The sequence below is a fragment of the Bos taurus genome, chromosome 19 (assembly GCF_002263795.3).
Source record: "Bos taurus isolate L1 Dominette 01449 registration number 42190680 breed Hereford chromosome 19, ARS-UCD2.0, whole genome shotgun sequence".
NCBI classification, from domain to species: domain Eukaryota; kingdom Metazoa; phylum Chordata; class Mammalia; order Artiodactyla; family Bovidae; genus Bos; species Bos taurus.
This window is the reverse complement of record NC_037346.1, coordinates 51,998,745-52,023,543: the sequence shown is the minus strand read 5'-3', so window position 1 is coordinate 52,023,543 and position 24,799 is coordinate 51,998,745. Positions and strand designations below refer to the sequence as shown.

At 44.4% G+C, this 24,799-nt stretch overlaps 1 protein-coding gene and 1 long non-coding RNA gene across 2 annotated transcripts in view; one reads left to right on the top strand and one right to left on the bottom strand.

Annotated features, from left to right (window-relative positions):
* The first annotated feature begins 12,682 nt into the window (after positions 1 to 12,682).
* Positions 12,683 to 24,799, top strand: part of RPTOR (regulatory associated protein of MTOR complex 1) — a 324,636-nt gene continuing 312,519 nt past the window's right edge. Inside the window, 1 exon segment of the mRNA NM_001192130.4 lies at positions 12,683 to 13,641. Coding sequence (NP_001179059.3) covers positions 13,480 to 13,641 — 162 coding nt within the window. The 5' untranslated portion in view covers positions 12,683 to 13,479.
* Positions 13,641 to 17,515, bottom strand: LOC132343114 (uncharacterized). Its single transcript, XR_009491799.1, has 3 exons — positions 17,395 to 17,515; positions 16,470 to 16,545; positions 13,641 to 13,761 (listed from the first exon to the last, which is right to left on the bottom strand). It is a non-coding gene; the product is annotated as an uncharacterized lncRNA (long non-coding RNA).

Below are 24,799 nucleotides of genomic sequence, written 5' to 3'. Positions count from 1 at the left end.
GCTTGCTTTTTTTTTTTTTCCATTTCAACCTTCGTCTCTCAACCCTTAGCTTTGATGAGAGCTGGGTTCTCAGAAGGCCCTGGAAAACCCTCCTCAGGCTTACTTGAGAGTGGGTGGTGCCCAGTGGAGCAGAGAAGGGAGGACCATCCCTCTAGGGATGCTGTGAAGGGGGCGGTCATGCTGCAGGGAGAGCGGTGGCCCCCCCACCCCCATCCCAGCTGCCCCGCCTACCTCTTTGGGGAACAGGGATTCAAAGATGCATAAAAATTCAAACCGTACTCAAAATAAATGAAAGAAAAATATATATTTCAGAAGGAGATAACCATAGCAATCACTTTCACTCAAAGGTAATAAAAATATGTATCGTAAACATAAACTCGGAGATTGGAGGCTGCACTCTCTGCCACGGGAGAGCACATTGCGAGGAAAGGCAGGGACTTTCTGAGTCACTCTTGACAGATCCCTCTGATTAAAAACCCGAGAAGGGAAAATATGGGAGGAAGATGGAGAGTTATGAAGGGAAAATAACGACCCAAACTATGACAAAAATTGAGGATACAAATTACATTTACAAATTTTCCCCTGGTTGACATCCTGCCTGGAATGTGATCACATATCACAAGGTGGCTAGCATGAATAATTCACGGGGGCGGGGGTTATTCTGGACCGAGAACAGAGTGTTCTGATGTGTGGTGGCACCGATGGCCTCGTGGATGGCTTTCTCTGAGCGGCTGCTGCCACGTTCATCTCCTGAAACCATCAGCCCGAACTGCCACCGTGACAAGCCAGCCAGACAAGCCTCTCCCGGCCTGCGCAGCTGCGCTGTCTGCAGAAAGCCATCCAGGGTCCTCGCTGGAAACCTGAATTTCAGATGGATAAATGGAAATTTCTGCGTTCTCTGCCTTCTGATATTTGCTTCCCACAAGAAGAGAACTATGATCTCAGCTAGCTAAATGTCCCTCCATCCTTGTCTGGCTGGTGTTCTGTGATGGCTGCTCCCAGCCCTGCAAACACCCTGGGGTTCCTGGGCCTGCCCCAGGGGCTTTGCACACACTGGCTCAGTTCCTCTCTGTCCCCAACCTTAGGTCCTGACTGCCATGACAGCTTTCTTGACACAAGAGAAGCCATTTTAGGTCTAAACCACTTTGTGATCTTAGCCTGGCTACAGTGCTCACCCACGCACAAGAATAGGCTTCAGTAGTTAATGATTTTCGGAGAAGGCAATGGCACTCCACTCCAGTGGAGTCCAGTACTCTTGCCTGTAAAGTCCCACGGAGGAGCCTGGTAGGCTGCAGTCCATGGGGTCTCGAAGAGTCGGACACGACTGATCGACTTCACTTTCACTTTTCACTTTCATGCATTTAGAGAAGAAAATGGCAACCCACTCCAGTGTTCTTGCCTGGAGAATCCCAGGGACGGGGGAGCCTGGTGGGCTGCACTCTATGAGGTCGCACAGAGTCAGACATGACTGAAGCGACTTAGCAGCAGCAGCAGCAGCAGCAGTTAATGATTTTAAGGGAACAAAAGAAGATAAGAACCAGCAGCTGTTAGTAGACCAGGGAAATAACTATACTGGAAGTAATAAATCAGTTGTAAGAGTAAAGATTACCCTGAAGTACATTCTTGAGCTGTTTTGCAGGATCCAAGCCCCCCTGAGTACTCCACCACCGGACTAACTAGAGCCTAAGGAATCATAATGTTGACTTGTTGACTTTGCTGCTGCTCTTGACTTCCATCATTAGAGATTGGACTCCATTGACTTTTGGCCCAATTCTGTGCTGAATTCTCTTGTGCTCCAGCCGCTTCATGAATATGCATGTACCCTTGGCTTGAAACTTCCGTAGTTTGGCTGTTGGGCTTCCCTTGTGACTCAAATGGTAAAGAATTTGCCTGCAATGCAGGAGAAAGAGCTGGGTTTGATCCCTTGGTTGGGAAGATCTCCTGGAGAAGGGAATGGCAATCCACTCCAGTATTCTTGCCTGGAGAATCCCATGGACAGAGCAACCAGGAGGGCTACAATTGCAAAGAGTCAGACACAGCTGAGCAACTAATACACACACACACACACACACACACACACACACAGAGTTTTGCTGTTCAGGGAGGCACACTTTGGGAGAGATCACTAGTGTTCTCCTTACTTCTTGCAAGTAATAAATCCTACCTTCTGCTCTTAGATTGGTTGTGAGTTTTGGCTTGACACCCACCAAGAGGCAAACCCAGTTTTGGGGTAACGGTAGCTGGTGTGGCCCTAAAGTGTGGTCAGTGTGTCTGTGCCTAGTGTTCATCTGACCAGCACAGCCCCAGTCATGACTCCTTGGGGTCTTGCTCATCTGAGTCATTCAACAGACACTTCCGGTGTGTCTGCCACCCAACCAGGCTCTGTGCTGCCTGCGGGGCAGAATCAGAAGACATGGTCCCTGTCTTCATGGAGCTTCTATTAGTTAGGAAAAAGGACTTCAAAATAAACATAGGAAGCAACAGTTAGAACTGGACATGGAACAACAGACTGGTTCCAAATAGGAAAAGGAGTTCGTCAAGGCTGTATATTGTCACCCTGCTTATTTAACTTATATGCAGAGTACATCATGAGAAACGCCAGACTGGAAGAAACACAAACTGGAATCAAGATTGCCGGGAGAAATATCAATAACCAGATATGCAGATGACACCACCCTTATGGCAGAAAGTGAAGAGGAACTGAAAAGCCTCTTGATGAAAGTGAAAGAGGAGAGTGAAAAAGTTGGCTTAAAGCTCAACATTCAGAAAACGAAGATCATGGCATCCCGTCTCACCACTTCATGGGAAATAGATGGGGAAACAGTGGAAACAGTGTCAGACTTTATTTTGGGGGGCTCCAAAATCACTGCAGATGGTGACTGCAGCCATGAAATTAAAAGACGCTTACTCCTTGGAAGAAAAGTTATGACCAACCTAGATAGCATATTGAAAAGCAGAGACATTACTTTGCCAACAAAAGTTCGTCTAGTCAAGGCTATGGTTTTTCCAGTGGTCATGTATGGATGTGAGAGTTGGACTGTGAGGAAGGCTGAGCACCGAAGAATTGATGCTTTTGAAGTGTGGTGTTGGAGAAGACTCTTGAGAGTCCCTTGGACTGCAAGGAGATCCAACCAGTCCATTCTAAAGGAGATCAGCCCTGGGTGTTCTTTGGAAGGAATGATGCTAAAGCTGAAACTCCAGTACTTTGGCTACCTCATGCGAAGAGTTGACTCATTGGAAAAGACTCTGATGCTGGGAGGGATTGGGGGCAGGAGGAGAAGGGGACGACAGAGGATGAGATGGCTGGATGGCATCACTGACTCGATGGATGTGAGTCTGAGTGAACTCTGGAAGTTGGTGATGGACAGGGAGGCCTGGCATGCTGAGATTCATGGGGTCGCAAAGAGTCGGACACGACTGAGCGACTGATCTGTTCTGATCTCTGATCCTATATGCCATGAGTAGAAAGTATAGGGTCCCATGAGAGCTGGTAAAGCTAGGGTGACTGTAGTTTGTCATCCAAACCAGGACATTTAGGGAATGTAAGAGAGCACTGTTAATAACATGTTCAGGCAGAAGGCACAGCCCAGGCTGCCCCAGGAAACCAGGATACCCAGTCACCCGCCAAAGACCTAATCCAGCCCACCATGAGCCCTCTCTGGCCAGCTTGCTCCCAGTTTTAGAGCAGCCCTCACCCACAACTATAGATGGCACAGCCTAGACACCACAACAGCACATTTCTCCAAAGCTGGACCAAATCACGCTTTTTCACAAGACCACGTCACTGCCTCCATGCTGGCACCAGCAAGCTGGAAATAAGCCCCTGGGTGTGGTTAACACAGTGGCTAATAACTCAGGCCTTGGGACTTCCTAGGTGGTCCAGTGGTTAAGACTCCATGCTTCCACTGCAGGGGGCACTGGTTCCATCCCTGTTTGGGGAACTAAGATCCTGCATGCCACAAGGCACAGCCAAAAACTAAAAAATACTAATAAATGCAAAAAAAAAAAAAAAGGAACAACTTAGGCCTTGAGGACATGGGTCCCTCATTTCTCAGCACTGGGAATACTTGGGGGCTCCAGACTGCTGAGCCTGAACATTAGACCTTTAAAGATCCCCCACCTCCCAGGTGATTCTGATGTAGCAAAATTTGGGAATCTGCTGGTTTGAATCCACATACTGTCACTTGTTAGCTGTGTAGCCTTGCCTTGGCCTCAGCTGCCTTATCTGTAAAATGGGGCAATAGGTGTGTTGTAGATATTGAGTTAAAATGTGTGAAGTGCTTAGAACAGGGTTTGGCCTTTAGGAAGTATGCTATGATAGCCATTGTTATTACAATAATTATTCTAATTAATACTAAAATACTTAAGAGCCTTCCAAAGTTTCCAAAAGCCACAAGATCCCTAAGGACGTTTTTGGAAATGATTTGTAAATGATTCCAAATGATTCCAAAAACATTTTTGGAATGGGAGGGTGTTTGCCTTCTATCTTTGTAATCAAAGTTCTAGCCTGTTGAGAAAGTCCTGACTTAAAGGCAGCGGCCCCAAGGGTGGAGCCCATGATAAAAAAATTTTTTTAATTAAAATCCTTCTCTGTGGGTCACCCCTCCACATTTTTCAGTTACTTTCTGTGCTGGGGGTACATGCAACCATGAATGATGTTGATTTGCAGAAAGCTAGGAAGTATAGACTGGGGAAAATGTTTCTGCTATGTGAAAAGTCACAAAATGAAATGTTTTGTTACATAGTGTTTATATAAAATTGAATGATTCTTTTTTGTAAAACCTTACAAATAAGTATGTCCATTTATAATATATACTGAAAGGCTATACAAAAAAATATTAAGAGCAGTTATGTGTGCAATAGAATTAAAAGTGTTTACCTTCAAAATAATGTTTCAGAATAATGTTACTTTTAAATGTAATAAGCAAATATAATTTTAAATATATGTATGTCAGAAAGAAAAGGCAGAAAGGAAATACATAAAATGGAAACAGTTTATGGGAAACCTGGACTGTGAACTGATGGGTAATTTTGATTTTTTTTCCTTCATTCTTTTTGACATTTTCCAATTTCCTCCAACAAATATTTATTACTTTAATTTTTAAAATTTAAGAAAAGTTGTCAAATACTATGTGATACTGTTTAAAATGTCCAATAATACTTCTGGGATTATAATGCAGGGAGGGTGGTGGTCCGTGCCCTTGGAGCACATGGTCCAAATGTTGGGCTGTTTCTTCTGACATTCAGATCAGCATTTCTACATGGCATGTTTACAGTGTCTTTCTTTACTCTTTAAAAATCAGCTTACGTTCTGATCCACTGACATCTCCTGTGAAGAACGAGACATCCCATTCTGACCTTGCCTTCTCATCCCAAGTGTAAACTTTTCATTTGGAAAAAAAACCAATTTAAATTATTCAAAAAAAAAAAGAAGAAGAAATCCACTTTTGAGGCTCAGGCACATATGCTGTGTTTTCCATGAAGCCTTTTTAATCACCCTAGATGAAATTTATTCTTATAGCAGCTTGTTAATAAAAACAGCCTTTATTGAGTGCTTATTGTGTGCCTGGCACTAGTTGATTTGACACTTAAAAAACATCTCTTGTTTGTTTGTTTTAGTCGTTAAGTCATATCCAGGGCTTCCCTGGTGGCTCAGTAGTGAAGAACCTGCCTGCCAATGCAGGAGACGCTGGTTGGATCCCTGCATCAGTAAGATCCCCTGGAGAAGAAAATAACAACACACTCCAGTATTCTTGTCTGGGAAATCCCTTGGACAGAGGAGTCTGGCAGGCTGTGGTCTATGGGGTTGCAAAAGAGTCGGACAGGACTGAGTGACTAAACAACAGCTACAAGTCATGTCAGACTCTTTTGAGACCCCATGGACTGCAGCCTCACCAGGCTCCTCTGTCCGTGGTATTTCCCAGGCTAAAATACTGGTGCTGCTGCTGCTAAGTCACTTCAGTCGTGTCCGACTCTGTGGCATAGACGTCAGCCCATGATGCTCCCCCGTCCCTGGGATTCTCCAAGCAAGAACACTGGATTTAGTTGCCATTTCCTTCTCCAAATCAGATGGGTGTACCTTTCCTTTTCTCCTTTGCCTTTTCAGATGGGCGTACCTTTCCTTTTCTCCTTTGCCTTTTCAGATGGGTGTACCTTTCCTTTTCTCCTTCTCTTCTTTTCTCTTTTTCTTGAGGATGGTTTTGATCACCACCTCCTGTAGCATTGCTATTTCCTTCCCCAGGAGACCTTCCTGACCCAGGGATCAAACCTGTGTCTCCTGCATTGGCAGGCGGATTCTTTACCATTGAGCCGCCAGGGAACCCCATAATAGTGCTACAAAACAGAAACTATTACTTTCCCTATTTTACACATGAAACTGGGGCTGGGGTACATTCAGCACCTCTCCCAGGACCTCAGGACACAGAAACACCAGAGTGAGGATTTGAACTTTGGTCTTTGTGACTCCCAGGGGCCCGAGGAGATTCTCATGCCTCCCAAGTCCTGGCCTGAGACACGCTGGTTGGACTCTGACCCAGCCCAGGCCAGCAGGGAGATCTTGAGGACAGCTATTTAACTGTTCTCTGCCTCAAGTTTCTTACTGGTAAAATGGATCTAAAACAGGAACCTTAACGGAGGTTATTAGGAGGATTAAAGGAGTTAATTCCCATGAAAGGGACTTGGCTCTCCACAAACATTCACTCTCAGGATTGCAGTATTTTAGTTACTGAAACAGTCTCTAATCCCCTCTATTAAAGGCAGGGGCAATGGCTGGGTTAGCCTTGGCTCCCCCAGGACCTCATGCTCGCTGAGAACCTGAGAATCATTGGTGAGATGTGCATATTATATAAAATAATAAGTGGGGAATTTATAAAGAGACAGTGGTTATATTATTTGTGTTTTCATAAAAAGTAGAATCTTATTGTAAGCAATGTTATTAAAATAAAAGGTTACAAAATTCCGTTTGCATATTTTTGATTGGCTAACAAATTTTTTTTCAATATTGACTCTACCATAAAAGCTTTCCTTTTCTCCCTCTTTTTTCTTTTGGAACACTCCATCTGCCCTGGGCATAGACCATATCTCAGCGATTCTACTTCTGGGTCTTGAGAGAGGAAGAAGAGGCTCACATAAATGAACTTGTGACCCGGGAAAGACAATGGCTTTTGTCCCTTCTCACAAGAGCGGTGGATCGTAGTGTCTGGCCCGGGGAAGACTTGGAGCTCATGGCCTGTGTTGCAAGCCAAGCCCAACTGAGTCAGAGGCATGTTTCCTTCCAACTCCATCACTCCTCATCTTGCTCCCAATTCTAGGGTCCCCAGACAGCTCTTCACCCCGCTCCACAGACAGCCTCCAGAGTGGGAAGGAAAGGTCTGGGAGTGATGGATCCACTTCTGTTCCCTTTCTTTTGTGTTTCCTTATGAGCTGGCTCTTCAAGGCTGAGGATAGGCAAACATTCTCAATTCTGAAAGAAGTGTGGATAGCGGGTGAACTTTATTTACTAAGAGACATCTTTTACCATATCCCCCTGCTACTCAGGGATCACCCCCGTTTTTTAAAAAAATACTTATTTACTTATTTTTGGCTATGCTGAGTCTTTGTTGCCGTGCAGGCGTTTTTGTGGTTGCGGCAAGCGGGGACTGCTCTCTGGTTGGGGTGTGCAGGCTTCTCAGTGCGATCGTTTCTCTTATTTTGGAGCACAGGCTCTAGGCATGCTGGCTCAGTTGTTGCGGCTCCCAGGCTCCAGAGCACAGGCTCAATATTTGTGATGCAAGAACTTAGTTGCTCCTCGGCATGTGGGATCTTCCTGGATCAGGAATCGAACCTGTGTCTCCTACATTGGAAGGTGGATTCTTTACCACTGAGCCACTAGGGAAGCCTTAAAAAAATGGAATAACGTTTGTTTCTGCATCTCTAAACCTTACTTGCTCAATCTTACTTACTTGTAAAAAAAATTAGTACATAAAATAGAAAGATGTGCAATAGGAGGTGAAATTGCATACGCAAACACTGCCATATCTTTAGACGGTGGGATGGGCAGAGAGAGAGGCAGGTTCATTTGGGTTCTTGCAGCCTGTGTCTCTGACTGTGGGTGATGTTACTTCTCTTTCTCTCTTCTCACTTTGCTGTCAACAAAACATCTGACCTGCAGAGAGGGGTGGCTTGGAGTCTGCTAAAAACAGAGTAATGATGCTCAGACAAAAAGCAAAGTACTTTATATCTATTTTGGTTTCTTTTAAGCTAAGCACAGACTTCTCTGGAAAGGAGAGGAGCTGGCCTGTCTCCCTGCATGGAAAACAATAACTCAGAGAAGCACCCGGTTTTCTCAAGTTGCTTGACCTCCAGGCTTGCTTCTGATTCTTGATGACAAAACACATTCAATGCCCTTGATTGATTTAGCAGAGGAACTGCAATATTGGAGGATGGAACGCAGGCTATCCTGCTGCAAATGGAATACCTCGGCTATGATGGTCTTGTGTTTTGAGAGAAGATGAGCCAGCCGCTGAGCTTGGAGGCTGTGAAAACCCAGCCTCCTTGGTTCTTCCTGGGCAACGTGCTGTGTTCCCGAGGCATCTATTCAGACCCTCTCCCTGCCATGGCTGTTCTCCCAAATTTGCCCCTAGATTTATCCCTGACCTGTGTTGTATTTGACCCACACACTCAGGTTTTATTTATATTTGTTCTTTGTTCATTTTGCAGTTTCTTTGGCTTCTGGTTGCCAAATAATCTGAGATTTAGGGTTTTAAGGGGTCTTCTGCTCCACCTTCATATTATAAGACAAGATCCCTCGTTTCTGGGCTTCCCAGGTGGTGCTAGTGGTAAAGAACCCACCTGCCAATGCTGGAGACATAAGGGACACGAATTCGATCCCTGAATCGGAAAGATCCCCTGAGGGGGAAATGGCAACCTATTCTAGTATTCTTGCCTGGAGAATCCATGGACAGAGGAGGAGTCTGGTGGGCTACAGTCTATAGGGTCGCCAAGAGTTGGACATGACTAAAGCAACTTGGCACATAGCACTCCCCTTTCTGTACCTGAAGGTCAAAGGTTATTGTTTGTTTCACATCAGTGGTGGTGGTGGTGGTTTAGTTGCTATGTTTCACATCAGAGCTGGTCCTAAAAGCCCTTTCTCTCTCCCAGTTCCACATTGCAGCTTGATGTTCACTCCCAGCGGGATATCATCAACACCCTCTCCCCTTCCACAGCTCGAATCAAATCAGGTTTCACACATTTTTTGAGATTTGTAGAACTTGTTTTCATGATTAAAGTATCTTATTTAGAGGCTTTGTGGCAAGCAGGAGATGTCCTTGCTTGTGAGGAATTGGAGACATTGGGAACCCAAACTGCAGGCCCAAGCGGCTGCGGATCACACGCCGCGGTAAAGAGATCACCCAGGTGAGAAACGTTAGCCCTTGAATTTCCAGCCTGTCATTAGTCATCGGCGTTCCCTGCCTTCCAGAAACCTGAAGTCAAGCTTCCAAATGCTTATCTGGGACTCGAATAGAGTCTCTCACGACAACACTGGGAAGAGGTTTCTTTTAAATGTGAAATGATTCAAGCCCCTTCTTGAACCTTCAGGTTGGGAGTTGGGCTTTCACCAGCCCCTTTCTGGTTTTTACATGAATAACAGAATTTTGATGCTGAAGTGTCCTTGGAGGTTCACCTTTAAGTTTCTCTTGCCTGGGATTTCCCTGGTGGTCCAGTGATTAAGACTCTGTGTTTCCAAAGCAAGGGATGTGAGTTCGATCCCTTGTGGAGGAACTAAAATCCTGCCAGCTGTGAGGCCAAAAAATAAAAGTTTTCTTGTCTCAGATGTGAAGACTGTGGACAGAGGAGGGCAGAGGCTGGAAATTCTTTAGGAATTGGTGGTGGGCTGGGGACAGAATGTATGTATCAAATCCTCAGTCCAGTACATGGACCCCAGATGTCTCTAAGTTCTGGGGTCACATTTGTAAAACACTAGAGGGTGTTTCGTAATGTAGTTCAGGGGAGAGGGTGAGTCTTGTTCTGATGTAATAGATGAAAGATTGGACAATTGTTTCATTTATTTGGGGCTTCCCAGGTGGCACTAGTGGTAAAGAACCCGCCCGCCAATGCAGGAGACATAAGAAACGGGATCCTGTGGAAGATCCCTGGAGGAGGGCATGGCAACCCACCCCAATTCAGTACAAACAGTTATTGAGGGTCCACCACTAGGCTGGAATGGAATCACTGGAGGAGACTATTGCCTGATATCCTTAGCGAGAATATTGTCCAGTGTCCCCTGGACACTGACTGATTTTAAAATCTGACTGATTTTAAATTATTGTCAGGGTTATCTGATTAAAAATAGAGATTCTGAATCTCTGTCCTCCCTTTCCCCATGATTCAGTATGTCTGAGCTGGGACTCAGGCAAATTAATTTTAAAATCATTTCCCAGGTAATTCTGACAACCTGCCACGTTTGGGTTCCACCGGCTCCACTACTACCTTCACTTAGAATGTCAGACAAGCTGCGTGGATTTCCCCAGGTGACATACTTCATAGGTCAGGAAATTCCCACGCAGATTAAGTGGCTTTCCCATGTCACAGGCTTCCCTGATAGCTCAGTTGGTAAAGAATGTGCCTGTAATGCAGGAGACCCCAGTCGATTCCTGAGTCCGGAAGATCCGCTGGAGAAGGGATAAGCTACCCACTTAGAGTATTCTTGGGCTTCCCTTGTGGCTCAGCTTGTAAAGAGTCAGCCTGCAATGCAGGAGACCTGGGTTCAATGCCTGGGTTGGGAAGATCCCCTGGAGAAATGGAAAGGCTACCCACTCCAATATTCTGGCCTGGAGAATTCCATGGACTGTAGTCCATGGGGTCGCAAAGAGTCGGACATGACTGAGTGACTTTCACTGATGCCCATGTCACAGGGCTAGTTGGGAATGAATGGGCTTAATGCTGCCACTCTCCTGTAGCTGAGACTTCCTGAAAGAGTGCCTGGGGACCTTGGCCTTCACTGTTGTATGCTGCAGGTGACAGGCAGAGCTGGAGTTACACTGCCCTTAGGTGAGAGCGGGATCTTCTCAGGACCCTGCAGTCCTGAAGCCTCTGCTGATGACAGTGGGGGACATTTTGCCAACATTGAGAGCAAGGAAAAAGGAAGATACTGTGTTCTGGTGAATTTACCTTGAGTTTTCATGGGAGAATGGGGCTCATGAGGATGTAATAACTGAACAAATGTTTAGAATGGTAATGTTTTAATCCAAGAATTTTAATTAAATGCCTGCTATGTGCTAGGTGAGAATGATTTTGGATTGCACTATTTACTCAGATGTTGAAAGGAACACAAATGCTGTTTGGATTTTGGTTAAATCAGTTATCTTTAAAAAATTATTATTATTATTATTTTATGTGGACCATTTTTAAAGTCTTTATTGAATTTGTTACAATATTGTTTCTGTTGTTTATGTTCTGGTATTTTGGCCATTTGGCATGTGACTCTTAGCTCCCTAACCATGGATTGAACTTGCACCCCCTCCATTGGAAGACAAAATCTTAACCACTGGACCGCCAGGGAAATACTGCCCTCGGGATTTTGATATGGACTTTGACATCGTGTCAAAGCCCTAGGAAACCATACTGAGAAAGAGGGTCTCTTTGAGAGCCTGATTCTTTTAGATTAACAAAGCACACAGGGCTGCTGGATTTCCCTCTAGTATACACCCATCATTGCTGGCATTGTATTGGACACTCACCATATACCAGACTCCTACACAGGTTAATTTTACCCTTCAAGGTGGGTATTATATTAACCCAGATTATAGTTGAAGAAAGTGAGGCTGAACTAGTTAAGGAATGGACCAAGGTTGTCACAGGCATGGAAAGTGATACAGTTGAGATGCAGATACACGTGGGCCTTACCTCAAAGCCTAAATGCAGAGGGGAAGACCAGCCTACCTGCCAATCTTCCTGCACCGCCGCCGCGCCCCCCGCCCCCCCCCCCCCCCGCCATACTTTATCTAATGGTTACATGTGTGTCTCACTAGGCACTATGTTTATTGAAGACAGGCATTGCATGCTGCTTGGGGTTTATATTCCCTTTGCATGGACACATTCTCACACACTGTAAACACGGAATGTTTACGGAATAGAGCAATAAAGTAGTGCAGGAGGCGATCCACGCGTAGAGATCTATAGCTTTTAGTTGTTTTTAAGTAAAGCTACATTCAAACAAGAATAAACCGCTCAGAAAATAAATGGATTAAACAAAAAATTACAATTGTCAAAATTAATTTTTTCGCTCAGTGTTCCTTAAAAAGAAAAAGAATCTGATTGATATTGTGGAGGATAGTACGTCTCCTCCCAACCGCGCGTCCGATACTATATTCCTTTGTAATATTATCAATGATTCTTTCGGAAGAATTTTGCTTTTTCAAAATCTGGAAAAAACAAGGTCGATTCCTTTAATTTCAGAAGGATGTAGGTCTACTTGTAATAATAAAGATTTTTTCAAAATTAATTAAATTAACACAGTTTCATTTATAGGACTGACTTTGATGTGACGCATCTATTGAACGAAAAGCTATAAACTAGCAAGCTGAATTGTGGTAACGATGGTAACAGGGGGGCGGAGACTTCTCTCGTTGCCTCTTGGGAAGCGCGGCCGGAACGCTCTGAAGAAGTTTGGCTTGTTACCCACGCCGTAGATCGCGCTGCATGCTGGGTCTTGGCAATATGGCGTCCTCCTTGATGTGCTGATGAGCGGAGTTTCACTGTAGCTTGAAACCAGAGGGCAAAACTCCCCAAACCCAATAAGCCCACATTACCCGTCTTTTCCGCAGCTCTGTGTAGCCTGTCTCTCAAGACTCGTTCTCAGACGGGCGAGAGCCATAGGGCTGGAGGCCAGAACCGGCCAGGCCGCGCGGACCCAGGGCTGAGGAGCCGGCTGCGGGCGAGCACGATGGGCCGGTCCTGGCTCTGGTTGCAGCACCTCCGGCAAGTGCGCGACCCGCAGGGCTGAGAGTGGCTGCAGGAGACCTCAGGCGCTCTGAACCTCATCCCCTCGGCCGAAGACCTCAGCCCAGTCGGCGAATCGGCACCAAGAGCTGGCGGCCTGCCTGTCCTCGGATCGGCTGAGACGTTGGAGGCCGAGAGCAGGGTCATCGTGAGGCCTGGAGTCTCGCACGCCTTTGACAGCTCCGCTCGCAGCCCCTCTGGGAACTGACGCCCTCAGAAGCAGCCGGTGGCTTGGGAACTGGGGGCGTGTGTGTGTCTGTGCGGAGCCTCTTGGTTCCCTCATTTCCCACCCTTCTTGCCACCCCCTCCGACTTCCCGCGCAGAGTTAGAAGAATCTCAGACTTTGCCTGAGTGAGGGTCTCCACACTCTCTCCACCCATTTCTTTTTCTACTTCCCCCTTTTCTGTTTCTTATTTCACCCATTCTGGTACACACTAGTTTTCAAGGCTGGAGGTTCTCGAGCGTTTGCTGCCCAGGACTCCCCCACCCCCTCCCCCGCTCATGGAGTCCGAGATGCTGCAGTCGCCTCTCTTGGGACTCGGGGAGGAAGATGAAGCTGACCTTACAGACTGGAACCTACCTTTGGCTTTTATGAAAAAGAGGCACTGTGAGAAAATCGAAGGCTCCAAATCCTTAGCTCAGAGCTGGAGGATGAAGGATCGGGTAAGTGGATAGCGCCTGCGCCCCTTGGACCTGGGTAGTTTTTTTCAAGAAAGTTCAGAGCCAGAAGTATGTCCTTGGTAGAGCGGCGATATTTTTTCCCAGACACATGTTGCCGGTCAACTAAAAAGCACAAATCATTTCAGACTCCAGTTTTGGTTGTAAATGGAAAAGTCTGTTTTGGTTAGTAGTTATTCACTGGATAGTGTTAATTAGATTCAAAGGAAGTTCTAATTCAGACAATGAAAGTTACACAAGTTAGAAAATACAGCGTTGCAAGTATTTGCATGCTTTTTTGGATATACTTAGTACTGTTAACACTTAGAGGAAAGACAACTTGGGATGTAATATTTGTCCCCACGTGGTAGGTCTACTTTTAGTAGCTAGATTACTTTTTTTTTTTTTTTTTTTGGTCCTAGCTAGGTAGAATGCAGAAGTCTAATATAGTATGCTAGGAAACAAGATTACTGGCAAATGTTCAGCTAGTAACAAATTAATGCAAAGTTGTTTTAAAGTTACAATGAACTTTACCAAAGCCTTCTAAGCAATTTGTCTTGAATCTAGGCTTTGCTCCTTTTATGTCATGTCCTGTTACTATTACTTGGAGGCAGAATTTCTCTAATAGTAGAGTATGAGGAGTTGGAACTTGGGTCTAGTAGTGGTTCCTTATGGTGTTGGAATGTGGATAGTGACCCAGGCTGCTAGGAAAGAAAGTCAATTTTGTTCAACCACCATCTATTTCCTGGTCTCCAGAGCAAAAGGGTGGGACTCTGTCACCCATACATATTTATAATTTGTCTTTTTGTGTTTTGTTTTCTGCTTCAAGACTGTCTTTATTTATTTGAACTTTTTAGCCTAAGAAGGGTAGTTGGTATTATCATGTAGTGTGCTTGCTCTGGGCTGATGGATATGCTTATATAAGATGGTTGTTTTCAGTATATGATGTTGAACATAGATACAATTACCCTTATGGTAATTTTAGTTATTCAGTCACTAGTAACTAGTGCTTCAGTTGTTATTTGGCGTACCTTCAAAAGGTTTGGAGAAGGAAGTGACACTCCATTATTCTTGCCTGGAAAATCCCGTGGACAGAGGAGCCTGGTGGGCTACAGCCCATGAGATTGCAGTCAGACAGGACTGAGCTACTGAGCATGCCCAAAAGGTCAGGAAAATCTGTTTCATCCAAAAGTAGTTTAGGGAGTAACAGAGATGGTCATTGGAAAAGATTGTATAAAGTCTGTCTTATTCCGCTTTAGTACTAATTACGTGGTTTAAAGCTTTTGTGGTTGCTGTCCATATATGAAAAGATTTATTCTAAAAAGTAACTGAAATCTTTTTTCATTCTAATTGAAGGGCTTTTTTTTTTCTTTTGAAATGTAGTTTTCCTAAACTGTTAAACAGGTTTAAAACATACTTAAACTGTTCAAAACTGATTAATGGATTCATTTTTGACCTTTTATTTAAAACAACTTGTGAATGATCAACATTCCCTGATAAGCTACTCATAGGTTATTAAGAGGAAGAAAAGTTTTGGGAGTCTGAGTAGTTACTGAGATTGTGACTTAGAGCTAGCTGAGAAAGTATCCAGCCTTTGCAAGTTGTTTAATAAAGAAAAAATATCAGCAGCTAACCTTTTTAGTTGTTTCTGAGAACTTGGCATCTGGCCATCCTTGTAGTCTCTTTTCCCTGGTTAGACCCTCAGGGGGCTTTTTCAGTACATTCTACTGGGACGAAGGGTGCAAATCCAAATGATGCTGAGAGTTGAGAGGTAGTATAAAAAAGCCAGGTAGAAGGAGAATAATGGTGCAGATTCAGAGACAAATTGCAGCTGAGGTTTGACTCGTTTCTGACTTTCTGGAGGGTGGGATCAGTGGGGCTCCGAAGACCACAGGGTGCAGCTCAAGGGGCAGCTGAGCCTGGCCAGGTCTCCCTTTCTCTTTCTTTTCTTTGAGAAGCCAGAAAACTTTTTTTTTAATGTAAGGTTTTCCAATTTTAAATATTGGAACGACTTGAAATATTATAAACCATGAAGCAGTGTATCTGTGGGGCTGGCTCTGGCCAAGGGGTACCTATATGTGATTTCAAGATTCTAGGACTGTTGAGCACATGGGCATCCAGGCCAGACTGTTTCCCTGTGCTGGGGTGGTCTCCAGCAGTCTGATGGTGCAGCGTTGTCAAAAAGCAGCAGGTGTGGGTCCAGTTGTCCTGTATGCGGACCAATGTAGACCACTTCTGGTGCACCATCGATTGCCCTAAATGTGGACTCAATCATTGCTTTTTCCTGTGATCCGCAGGCAAGTCCACATACTTTTACTGTATATGTATAAGCAGTTTCTTGCTGGTGTCCTATTTAGTGGAGTTGTTAAGTGTTCCTAAAATCGACAACTTTACCAAAGTTGAGTAACAACTCCCAAGTTTTCTGCCGCTCAGTATTTGGCATCCTCACAGAATTACAGTACACTCTTATTTGGAATTCCTGCAATCTTGGTGTTAAATCATTTCTGGTTTTCAGATGCCACTATTGTTGCATTTTAATTACTAAGTTACTGTTAGTTCAGTACTGTTATTATCAAATTATCAAGTTGGTTTTTTAGTTACTTCTGTGTGTAGTAAATGTGTATATGCATCGATGGCATTTTTGATTTGTGATTTTCAAATAACTAGACATATGAATTACAGTTCAAAAATGAATCATTCATGGACCTATGGCTAAAACAGATTTGTGTAGAACTCCCCCATTTGGGTTTTACTGTGATACTTCATCGTTATCACAGAGTTCATTTTCTAGAAAGTGGGCATGTGGATATAATTGGTCTCAGATGAATCTTTACCTTGCATGTGTGGCATGGAGTCCAGGAACATGAGAGCTACTGCTCTGAAAGAAAACCATCAGCAGACACACTGTACCTGCAAGTGTGCAAGAGATATAGCTATAAAATGATGAAACCATTTCCCAAACCAGTCTTTAGACTTAGTCACCTTGCTTTGTAGCCAAACTTGAATAAACCATGGAGGAAGCTGAGTAGATTACATTAAACTGTTATGTGGACAGTCAAATATTTAGGTTGTCTTTGGAGCAAGGCTACGTAGTAATACTTTACAACTCTTTCTTACTCCCTGTTTCCTCACTTTGAATCCTCTCAATCTATTCCATTTAGACTCCCTTCATGCCACTCAGGCTGTCCTTCTACATGGTGATTATTTGTTGCTAAACCTAAATGTCACTTCTCTGTCTCTATCTTTTCAACTTCTTGGCAGCATTCCAGGGTGGACCACTCCCTCCTTCATAAAGCTTTTCCCTCACTTGCATCTATGTCTTCCTGAAACTCCAGGTTTTCCTCTGAGGTCACTAATTGGTCCTCCTCAGACTCCTTTGTGGTTGACAGCAGAATGTGTAGTACCTGGGAACTTGATCTTGGAGATCTCTTTATTCTGTATGCCCCTTGCTAGCTGACCTCATCTAGTCTCATGGTTTTACGTGCCGTCTACATGCCTTGACTCCTGTCTCAGGTACCTGGCTGCCTGCTTTGCCTTGGTTTTCTCCATCACAACAGACTGCCTTCACCACCCACTCAGCTGTTTCAACCTGTACATCTGGAATTTATTCGTAATTAGATTCGTAATTATTTCCTCTTCCTCTCCTCTTTGTACAATCCGTTTCATCAGTAGGACCTGTCAGCTTTGCCTCCAGAGTGTATTCTGTATTGGACTACCTCATTTTGTCTCCACTGCTGTGAGCCCAGTCCAGGCAATTACCATGTTTCATCTGGACAGCTAGAATCATGTCCTGACTGGTCTCCTTGTGTCTTCTCTTGCCCTACAATTTACTCTTAAAATTTTTTTTTTCATTTATTTTTGGTTGCACTGGATCTTCTTTGCTGTGTGCAGGGCTGGTTGTGATGAGCAGGGGCTACTCTTTGTTGCGGTGCACAGGCTTCTCATTGTGATGTCTTCTCTTGTTGGGGCACACAGGCTCTAGGCATTCAGGCTTCAGTGTTGCGATGCAGCATGTGGAATCTTCTGGACCAGGAATGGAACTGATGTCCCCTGCATTGGCAGGTGGATTCTTAACCACTGGACCACCAGGGAACTTTGACAACTTATTCTTCACATAGTGGTCGGAGGGATCTTGTTAAAGTATAAATCAGATCCTGTCACTTCCTTACTAGGCCTCTCCCTGGCTTCCTAGTACTTGGAGTAGAACAGAGAAGCCACCCTGGTTCACAAAGCTTCATAATCTGGTCCCGCCTGCCTTTTCTGCTTCTTGAATGGAAAGGCCTGGAATGCTCTTCCATCTCACCTTTGCACAGTCGGCTCTTTCTTGTGGTTTGTAGCCAGCGTCTAGGTCACTTTCTCAGAGACCTTCCCTGATCACCCCATCTTAAGCAGCTCCCCAATGGCTCAGGATCTCTCTTTATGTCTCTGATATTTTTCTTCATACTCCATCCCCAGAAATTATCTTTTTATCATAAAGCAAAGACCTTGTCTCCACTGTCATAAAGGATGGTGCTTGGTACACAGTAGCGTTTCAGTAAAAATGTACTGATGAGGGCCTTCCCTAGTGGCTCAGTGGTGAAGAATCTGCCTGCCAATGCAGGAGATTCGGGTTCGATTCCTGATCTGGAAAGATCCCACATGCCATGGAGCCACAAGCCCGAGCCCCACAACTATGGAGCCTGGGCTCTGGAGCACACAAGTGGGAGCTACTGGGTCCACGTGCCGTAGAGCCCGTGCTCCAAAACGAGAGGCCACTGCAGTGAGAAACCCACCCACTGCAACTAGAGAGTAGCCACCTGCGCGCCATAACTAGAGAAAAGCCCAAGCAGCAACGAAGGCCCGAAACAGCCAAAGTAAATGAATAAATAAAAAATAAAATTATTTTTAAAAAGTACTGGTGAAAAAATGAATCACTCACAAAGGACTTCCACACAGATTATGTCTTTTAAGACTCAATAGCAGGGATTGTTACCTCCATGTGATTGATGAGGAAACTGAGGCTTGATTAATAGGCTGGCCTGCAGGGACATCATTTCAGGGCTCCAACAGAAGAAGCGAAATCTGAGAAACAAAGCCCAGGTAAAAAGAAACAACCAAAAGTGTATCACAGTGCCTCCACTCCACTGGAAGCCTCCTGTTCAGAGACCAGGGAGTCTGAAACAAAAACGTGGGGAAGATGAGGGGCTGGTGGTGCGGGGATGCAGACAGTGCACTAGCCCCAGAGCAGTAACGGATGGCGATGCTGATGACACAGCCCAGCTGTTCTCACGGTGCGCTCGCCTGGGTTCCTGAAGCACCACTCATCATTGTTGGCCTATTGGTCTTTTCCTCATGTTGACAGGGGCATTGATGGTGCAGAGGTGATGGTGGGTGAAACTGCTGGTGCCTGAGTGCGAATCCAGACGGTGGTGTCAGACTGGGCTGATGGTTATTGTTTTCTTCATCACCGTGCACTCACAGTAAAAAAAGCTTCCAGTTTCACTTCAGAATGCCCTTCATAAGGCATTAAAATGATTAGTTTTCTTAAGTCTTGGCTCTTTAGCACACACCTCTTTGATCCTAGGTGTGGTTGTTGGAGGAAGAGCATCTGTGGTTGCTGGGGCCGCCAGCCGCAGCCCTTCCCGGAACGCAAGCTGTACCTGGAGGAGGCTGGCAGGCCGGTCAGGCTTGGGTTCTGGCAGATAGTTTCTCAAAGATAAATTGAGTTAGCTTCACTTTATTTGTTGCCAGTGGTAAGATTTAAGCTCTCAAGTGAGAATGAGAGTTGCAGAACACCTGTATTGGCCACTGTGCGGTGCCCAGCTTCCCAGTACGTGAAGATGTTTCTGATGAGGTGATGGGGGTGTTAATGAATACAGTTTGCTTTTATATTGTAGAATGAAATGTGTTTCACACTTGGAACATCTGCATAATTCAGTGAACCAATATTTTCAAGTGACTGATTCATGATATTATAAAATCATCCATGGGTAAAAGATCCAAAGTTGGGCCAATGGATTTTAACATAATAGAGTGTAAAAAGTCATGGCTGTGGTTTTGGATAGATTACATTTTCTATTCTGTTCAGATAGATTGCAGTAGACCTTTAAGAAACTACCAAATACTGAGTTTTGACATAATATCAAAGAAGAATATGTCCAATTATTGGCTATTCTGATACTCCTGTCCTTTCCAACTATATTTCTTTTTTAGTCCATATTTTTCTCACATATGTAGAACAACATATCACAACGGATTGAGTGTAGCATGTGAGAGGTCAGCTGTTTTCTATTAAGGCTGACATTAAAGAGATGTTCAGAAAACAATGTCACTTGTCTAACAATTTTTTGAAAATATAGTTTTTCATATAAATATTTATTGAAAATGTAATAAGTATAATTTTTAAATAAATTAACAAGGAAATGTATTATTCTTTTTTTTTTTGGTTTTAGCCTCTAAGATTGAAAATACTGATAAGTGTTACTCATATAAAAAGCTCTTTAAGAGTAGTTAGATGTCCTGTTATCAAATGTTTGAGACTTCTTAGTTTAGTTAAAGTGGGCATCAAACTTAAACTAGGAAGAAGGTGTGAGGTATTAGATGGTTGGCCAAAAATAGCAAGCTTGACCAGAAATCAGGTGACAGACTTGAAAGGGGTCTGGGACCCTCTTTCCATCCTCTGAGCTTGTGGAGGGCCTTTGCGACTGTGAAGGCGTCTGTCTTACGTCTAGTCCTTTGGGCAGGATTAGGGCCTCCTGTTGCCCCAGACTTCTAGATCGTGTCCTGCAGGGAGACACACTGCCACCCACCCAGGATGGCTTCATTCTGTGAGGGGAGGAGAATGGATCCAGGGGGTGAGGGGAGGTAGGTGGTAGAGGGTAGAAACCTTCACTCCAGCTCAGTGGAGGTTTACTACTCACTCAGTGTGCTGTACCATACCTTGGTGTCTGGTGGGACAGACAGATGTCAATACCAGATTATAATACGTGTTGGGTGTATTTACAGGGGAGGAGGCCATGGCCTCCTTGAGTGTATTTAAATAAGTAAATCATTTGCATTGAACTGCACTTTTGAAACCTATAAATCAGTTAGGTTGACCCAGCATTAAACTCACTGTTGACCTATTTGGTGATAGGAGCTGCTTAAGGATTTAAGCAAGGGAATGTCGGACATAGATTTGTGTTTTGAAAGGTCTTTTTGACTGTGGGTGGAGTGGAGGGTTTGGAGAGGGGTTACGGTGAAGGTGGGATCACCAGCTGGGGAGGGGAGCAGGGTAATCCAGGTGAGAGCCACCGGGGCTGGGGGAGGAAGGGGTGGAGGACAGGGCGGGCCCTGCTGCTTTGTCAGTCACTCTCTCACTTTGCATTTGAAGTGTATAAGCTTTCTATCGGCATTTGTCATGTGAGACTCAGGAGCTCCAAAGGGACATCTACATAGATATTTTTTCACCTGCTTTAAAAAATGTGCCGTTTTCCATTTTGAACAACATGCTGTGCTGTGGAAGTTTCCTGAAACGGATGAGGATGTTTCTGCCTCATTATCACCTTGTGGAGTTCTAAAGCTAGAGTTCTAACAAAATCCATGTGGCTTATATATAGAGGGTGTCCTCCAGGTGTCTGACTCTCTCTTCTTTTTGTTCAGAAGCCATTAAAGTGCTTTGAGCATCCACCATGCTTGTTTTCGTAGAGCTCAAGGTGGATACTATTTTCTTTTTGTAAGTCTAGTTAAATGCATAGAAAAGGCCATTCCAGTAAATATATGGCATGATATGTTAATGCTTTAATCATGTTCTTGAACCTTAAACTTGCCCAGTACATTCAACTCTGCAGAGAAGGTTGTGCCTTTAAAACAGAAGGGTAGACAGGTGAGGAGAGACAGCCAGCGACAGGTGTGCTTTCCAGGTGGATTATTGCGACTAGCTTTTTTTTTTTTATATATAATTTAACACAGAAAAATCACAAGAATAGTGTAATGAATTCCAGTGTACCTTACCCAGATTCACCAGTTTTTACATCTTGCCTCATTTACTCTTCTCTACTTATAAATGAGAATATGTAATTCTTTCCCCCAAATTATTAAAGAGTAAGTTGGGAAAGATAGAAGATAAGAGGAGAAGGGGACGACAGAGGATGAGATGGTTGGATGGCATTACCGATTCAGTGGACATGAGTTTGAGCAAACTCTGGGAGATGGTGAAAGACAGGGAAGCCTGGCGTGCTGCAGTCCATGGGCTTGCAGGGGGTTGGACATGACTTAGTTGGAGACAGTGCTCTTTTATGCCTTACTGTGTGTGTCTCCTAAGAACAAAGGACATCATCTTACGTAAACAAAGAACAGTTGTAAAACTCAGAACATTTGTCCTTGATATACTGCTATTACTAATCCAGTTCACGTTGAAATGCTGTGGCTGGTTTGCTCCTTTATCAGCCATTCTGCCCTCCCGCATCCAGGTTCATGCACTGCCTAAGAAGTCTCGTCTGTTTCAGCTCAGTCGCTCAGACGGACCTTTGTTAACAAAGTAATGTCTCTGCTTTTTAATATGCTGTCTATGTTGGTCATAACTTTCCTTCCAAGGAGTAAGCGTCTTTTAATTTCATGGCTGCCATCACCATCTGCAGTGATTTTGGAGCCCAGAAAAATGAAGTCAGCCACTATTTCCATTGTTTCCCCATCTATTTCCCATGAAGAGATGGAACCGGATGCCATGATCTTAGTTTTCTGAATGTTGAGCTTTAAGCCAACTTTTTCACTCTCCTCTTTCACTTTCATCAAGAGGCTCTTTAGTTCTTCTTCAGTTCAGTTCAGTTCAGTCGCTCAGTCGTGTCTGACTCTTTGCAACCCCATGGACCGCAGCATGCCAGGCCTCCCTGTCCATCACCAACTCCCGGAGTTCACTCAGACTCATGTCCATTGAGTCAGTGATGCCATCCAGCCATCTCACCCTCTGTCGTCCCCTTCTCCTCCTGCCCCCAATCCCTCCCAGCATCAGAGTCTTTTCCAATGAGTCAACTCTTCGCATGAGGTGGCCAAAGTACTGGAGTTTCAGCTTTAGCATCATTCCTTCCAAAGAACACCCAGGGCTGATCTTTAGAATGGACTGGTTGGATCTCCTTGCAGTCCAAGGGACTCTCAAGAGTCTTCTCCAACACCACAGTTCAAAAGCATCAATTCTTTGGCATTCAGCTTTCTTCACAGTCCAACTCTCACATCCATACATGACCACTGGAAAAACCATAGCCTTGACTAGACGGACCTTTGTTGGCAAAGTAACGTCTCTGCTTTTGAATATGGTATCTAGGTTGGTCATAACTTTTCTTCCAAGGAGTAAGCGTCTTTTAATTTCATGGCTGCAGTCACCATCTGCAGTGATTTTGGAGCCCCCCAAAATAAAGTCTGACACTGTTTCCACTGTTTCCCCATCTCTTTCCCATGAAGTGTGCCATAAGGGTGGTGTCATCTGCATATCTGAGGTTATCGATGTTTCTCCCGGTAATCTTGATTCCAGCTTGTGCTTCATCCAGCCCAGCGTTTCTCATGATGTACTCTGCACATAAGTTAAATAAGCAGGGTGACAATATACAGCCTTGACGTATTCCTTTTCCTATGTGGAACCAGTCTGTTGTTCCATGTCCAGTTCTAACTGTTGCTTCCTGACCTGCATACAGGTTTCTCAAGAGGCATGTCAGGTGGTCTGGTATTCCCATCTCTTTCAGAATTTTCCATAGTTTATTGTGATCCACACAGTCAAAGGCTTTGGTATAGTCAATAAAGCAGAAAGCCTCCTTTAATCTAAAGGAGTTTCTTAGGCTTTCTTAGAGTTCCTTGACCTTTTTTAAAAAATTAAAAAAAAATATTTTATTTTTTTATTGTCATAAAATATATATAATATGAAGTTCATAATTTAAACCATTTTTAAGGCTATAGTTATTAACTACATTGTTCAGCCATCACCAGCGTCCATCTCCAGACCTTTCTCATCTGCCCAAACTGAAGCTCTGTCCCCATTAAACACTAAGTCTCCCTCCTCCTCCCCCAGCACCTGGTAACCACCATCCTACTTTCTGTCTCTGACTTTGGTGACCTTGACATTTTAAAAGAATACAGGCAGATATTTTGTGGAACATTCTCAGGTTTCCTATTCCATTGTGGAATGTCCTGATGTTTCCCAGTACTCAGATTCATGTTACACATTTTGTGTGAGGATGCTGCTGAAGTCGTGCTTTTTCCCGAGCGTTGTATCAGAAAGCACACCTTGTTGCTTGGTCCCAACCTTATTAATGTTGTTCACTTGGCCCATCCCTGTCATCGCTTATTTTCTTGCCTAGCAAGGCCTCTTCACATTGTCATCCGTGGCCTTGGATGTACCAGGCTTGAACATTCCTTAGCTTTTTGGCACAATGAGATGTTCCAGGGTCATCGTGTATTTTCCCTGCCTCAGCCCTGGAATTAGCCTTTTCTCCAATGATCCTCAGTTCCTTTTGGTGGAAAACAGAATTCAGATGCGATACCTGGCACCAGGTCTGGCATGGCTACTGATGTGCCATTGTTTGTGGGCCACCTCAGCAGAGATGCTGGTGGAGGCATCCATGTCTGTCTGGATTTATTGCTTTCTTACCGCTGGCATCATACTGTGATGTACAGAGGTGATTATCACTGGACCCCGTCTCCTCTGTCCCTCTTAACAGGCTTGTTACTTCCTTCCGAGCGGTGAGAACCTGGCTCCTTCATCCTTCCTGAGTCATTTGTTGGCTGGAATGCACAGAGGGGAGTTTGCTAACCCATGGCACTTGGGGAAGCACACTTATTAACGGAGAGGTTAATATTCACTTACAGTATTGTTGGAGGCAAACTGTATATACAGAAATGCACAAATCCCAACTACCAGTGTGTGCTATCCAAAAGCAACCTACAGGGCTTCTCAGTGTTTTGTGGGGAAATATTGTTCTTACGAGCGCTTTGTACCATTTACATACATGGCACTGAGCCTGGGGTAGTGTGGGATCTGAGGAGACAGAAGAGGTGGGTGTGGCCCCTTGAGGAATTTTATCTTATTAGAGAAAAAGGCATCCTTTTACAATGTTAAGTAAAAACACAGTAATTATGTATCCGCACTTGAGGAACAAAGTAGTGATTTAAGGACTCCTGCTTGCTAGACATTTAGGTGGTGTCTGTATGTCCACGGTAC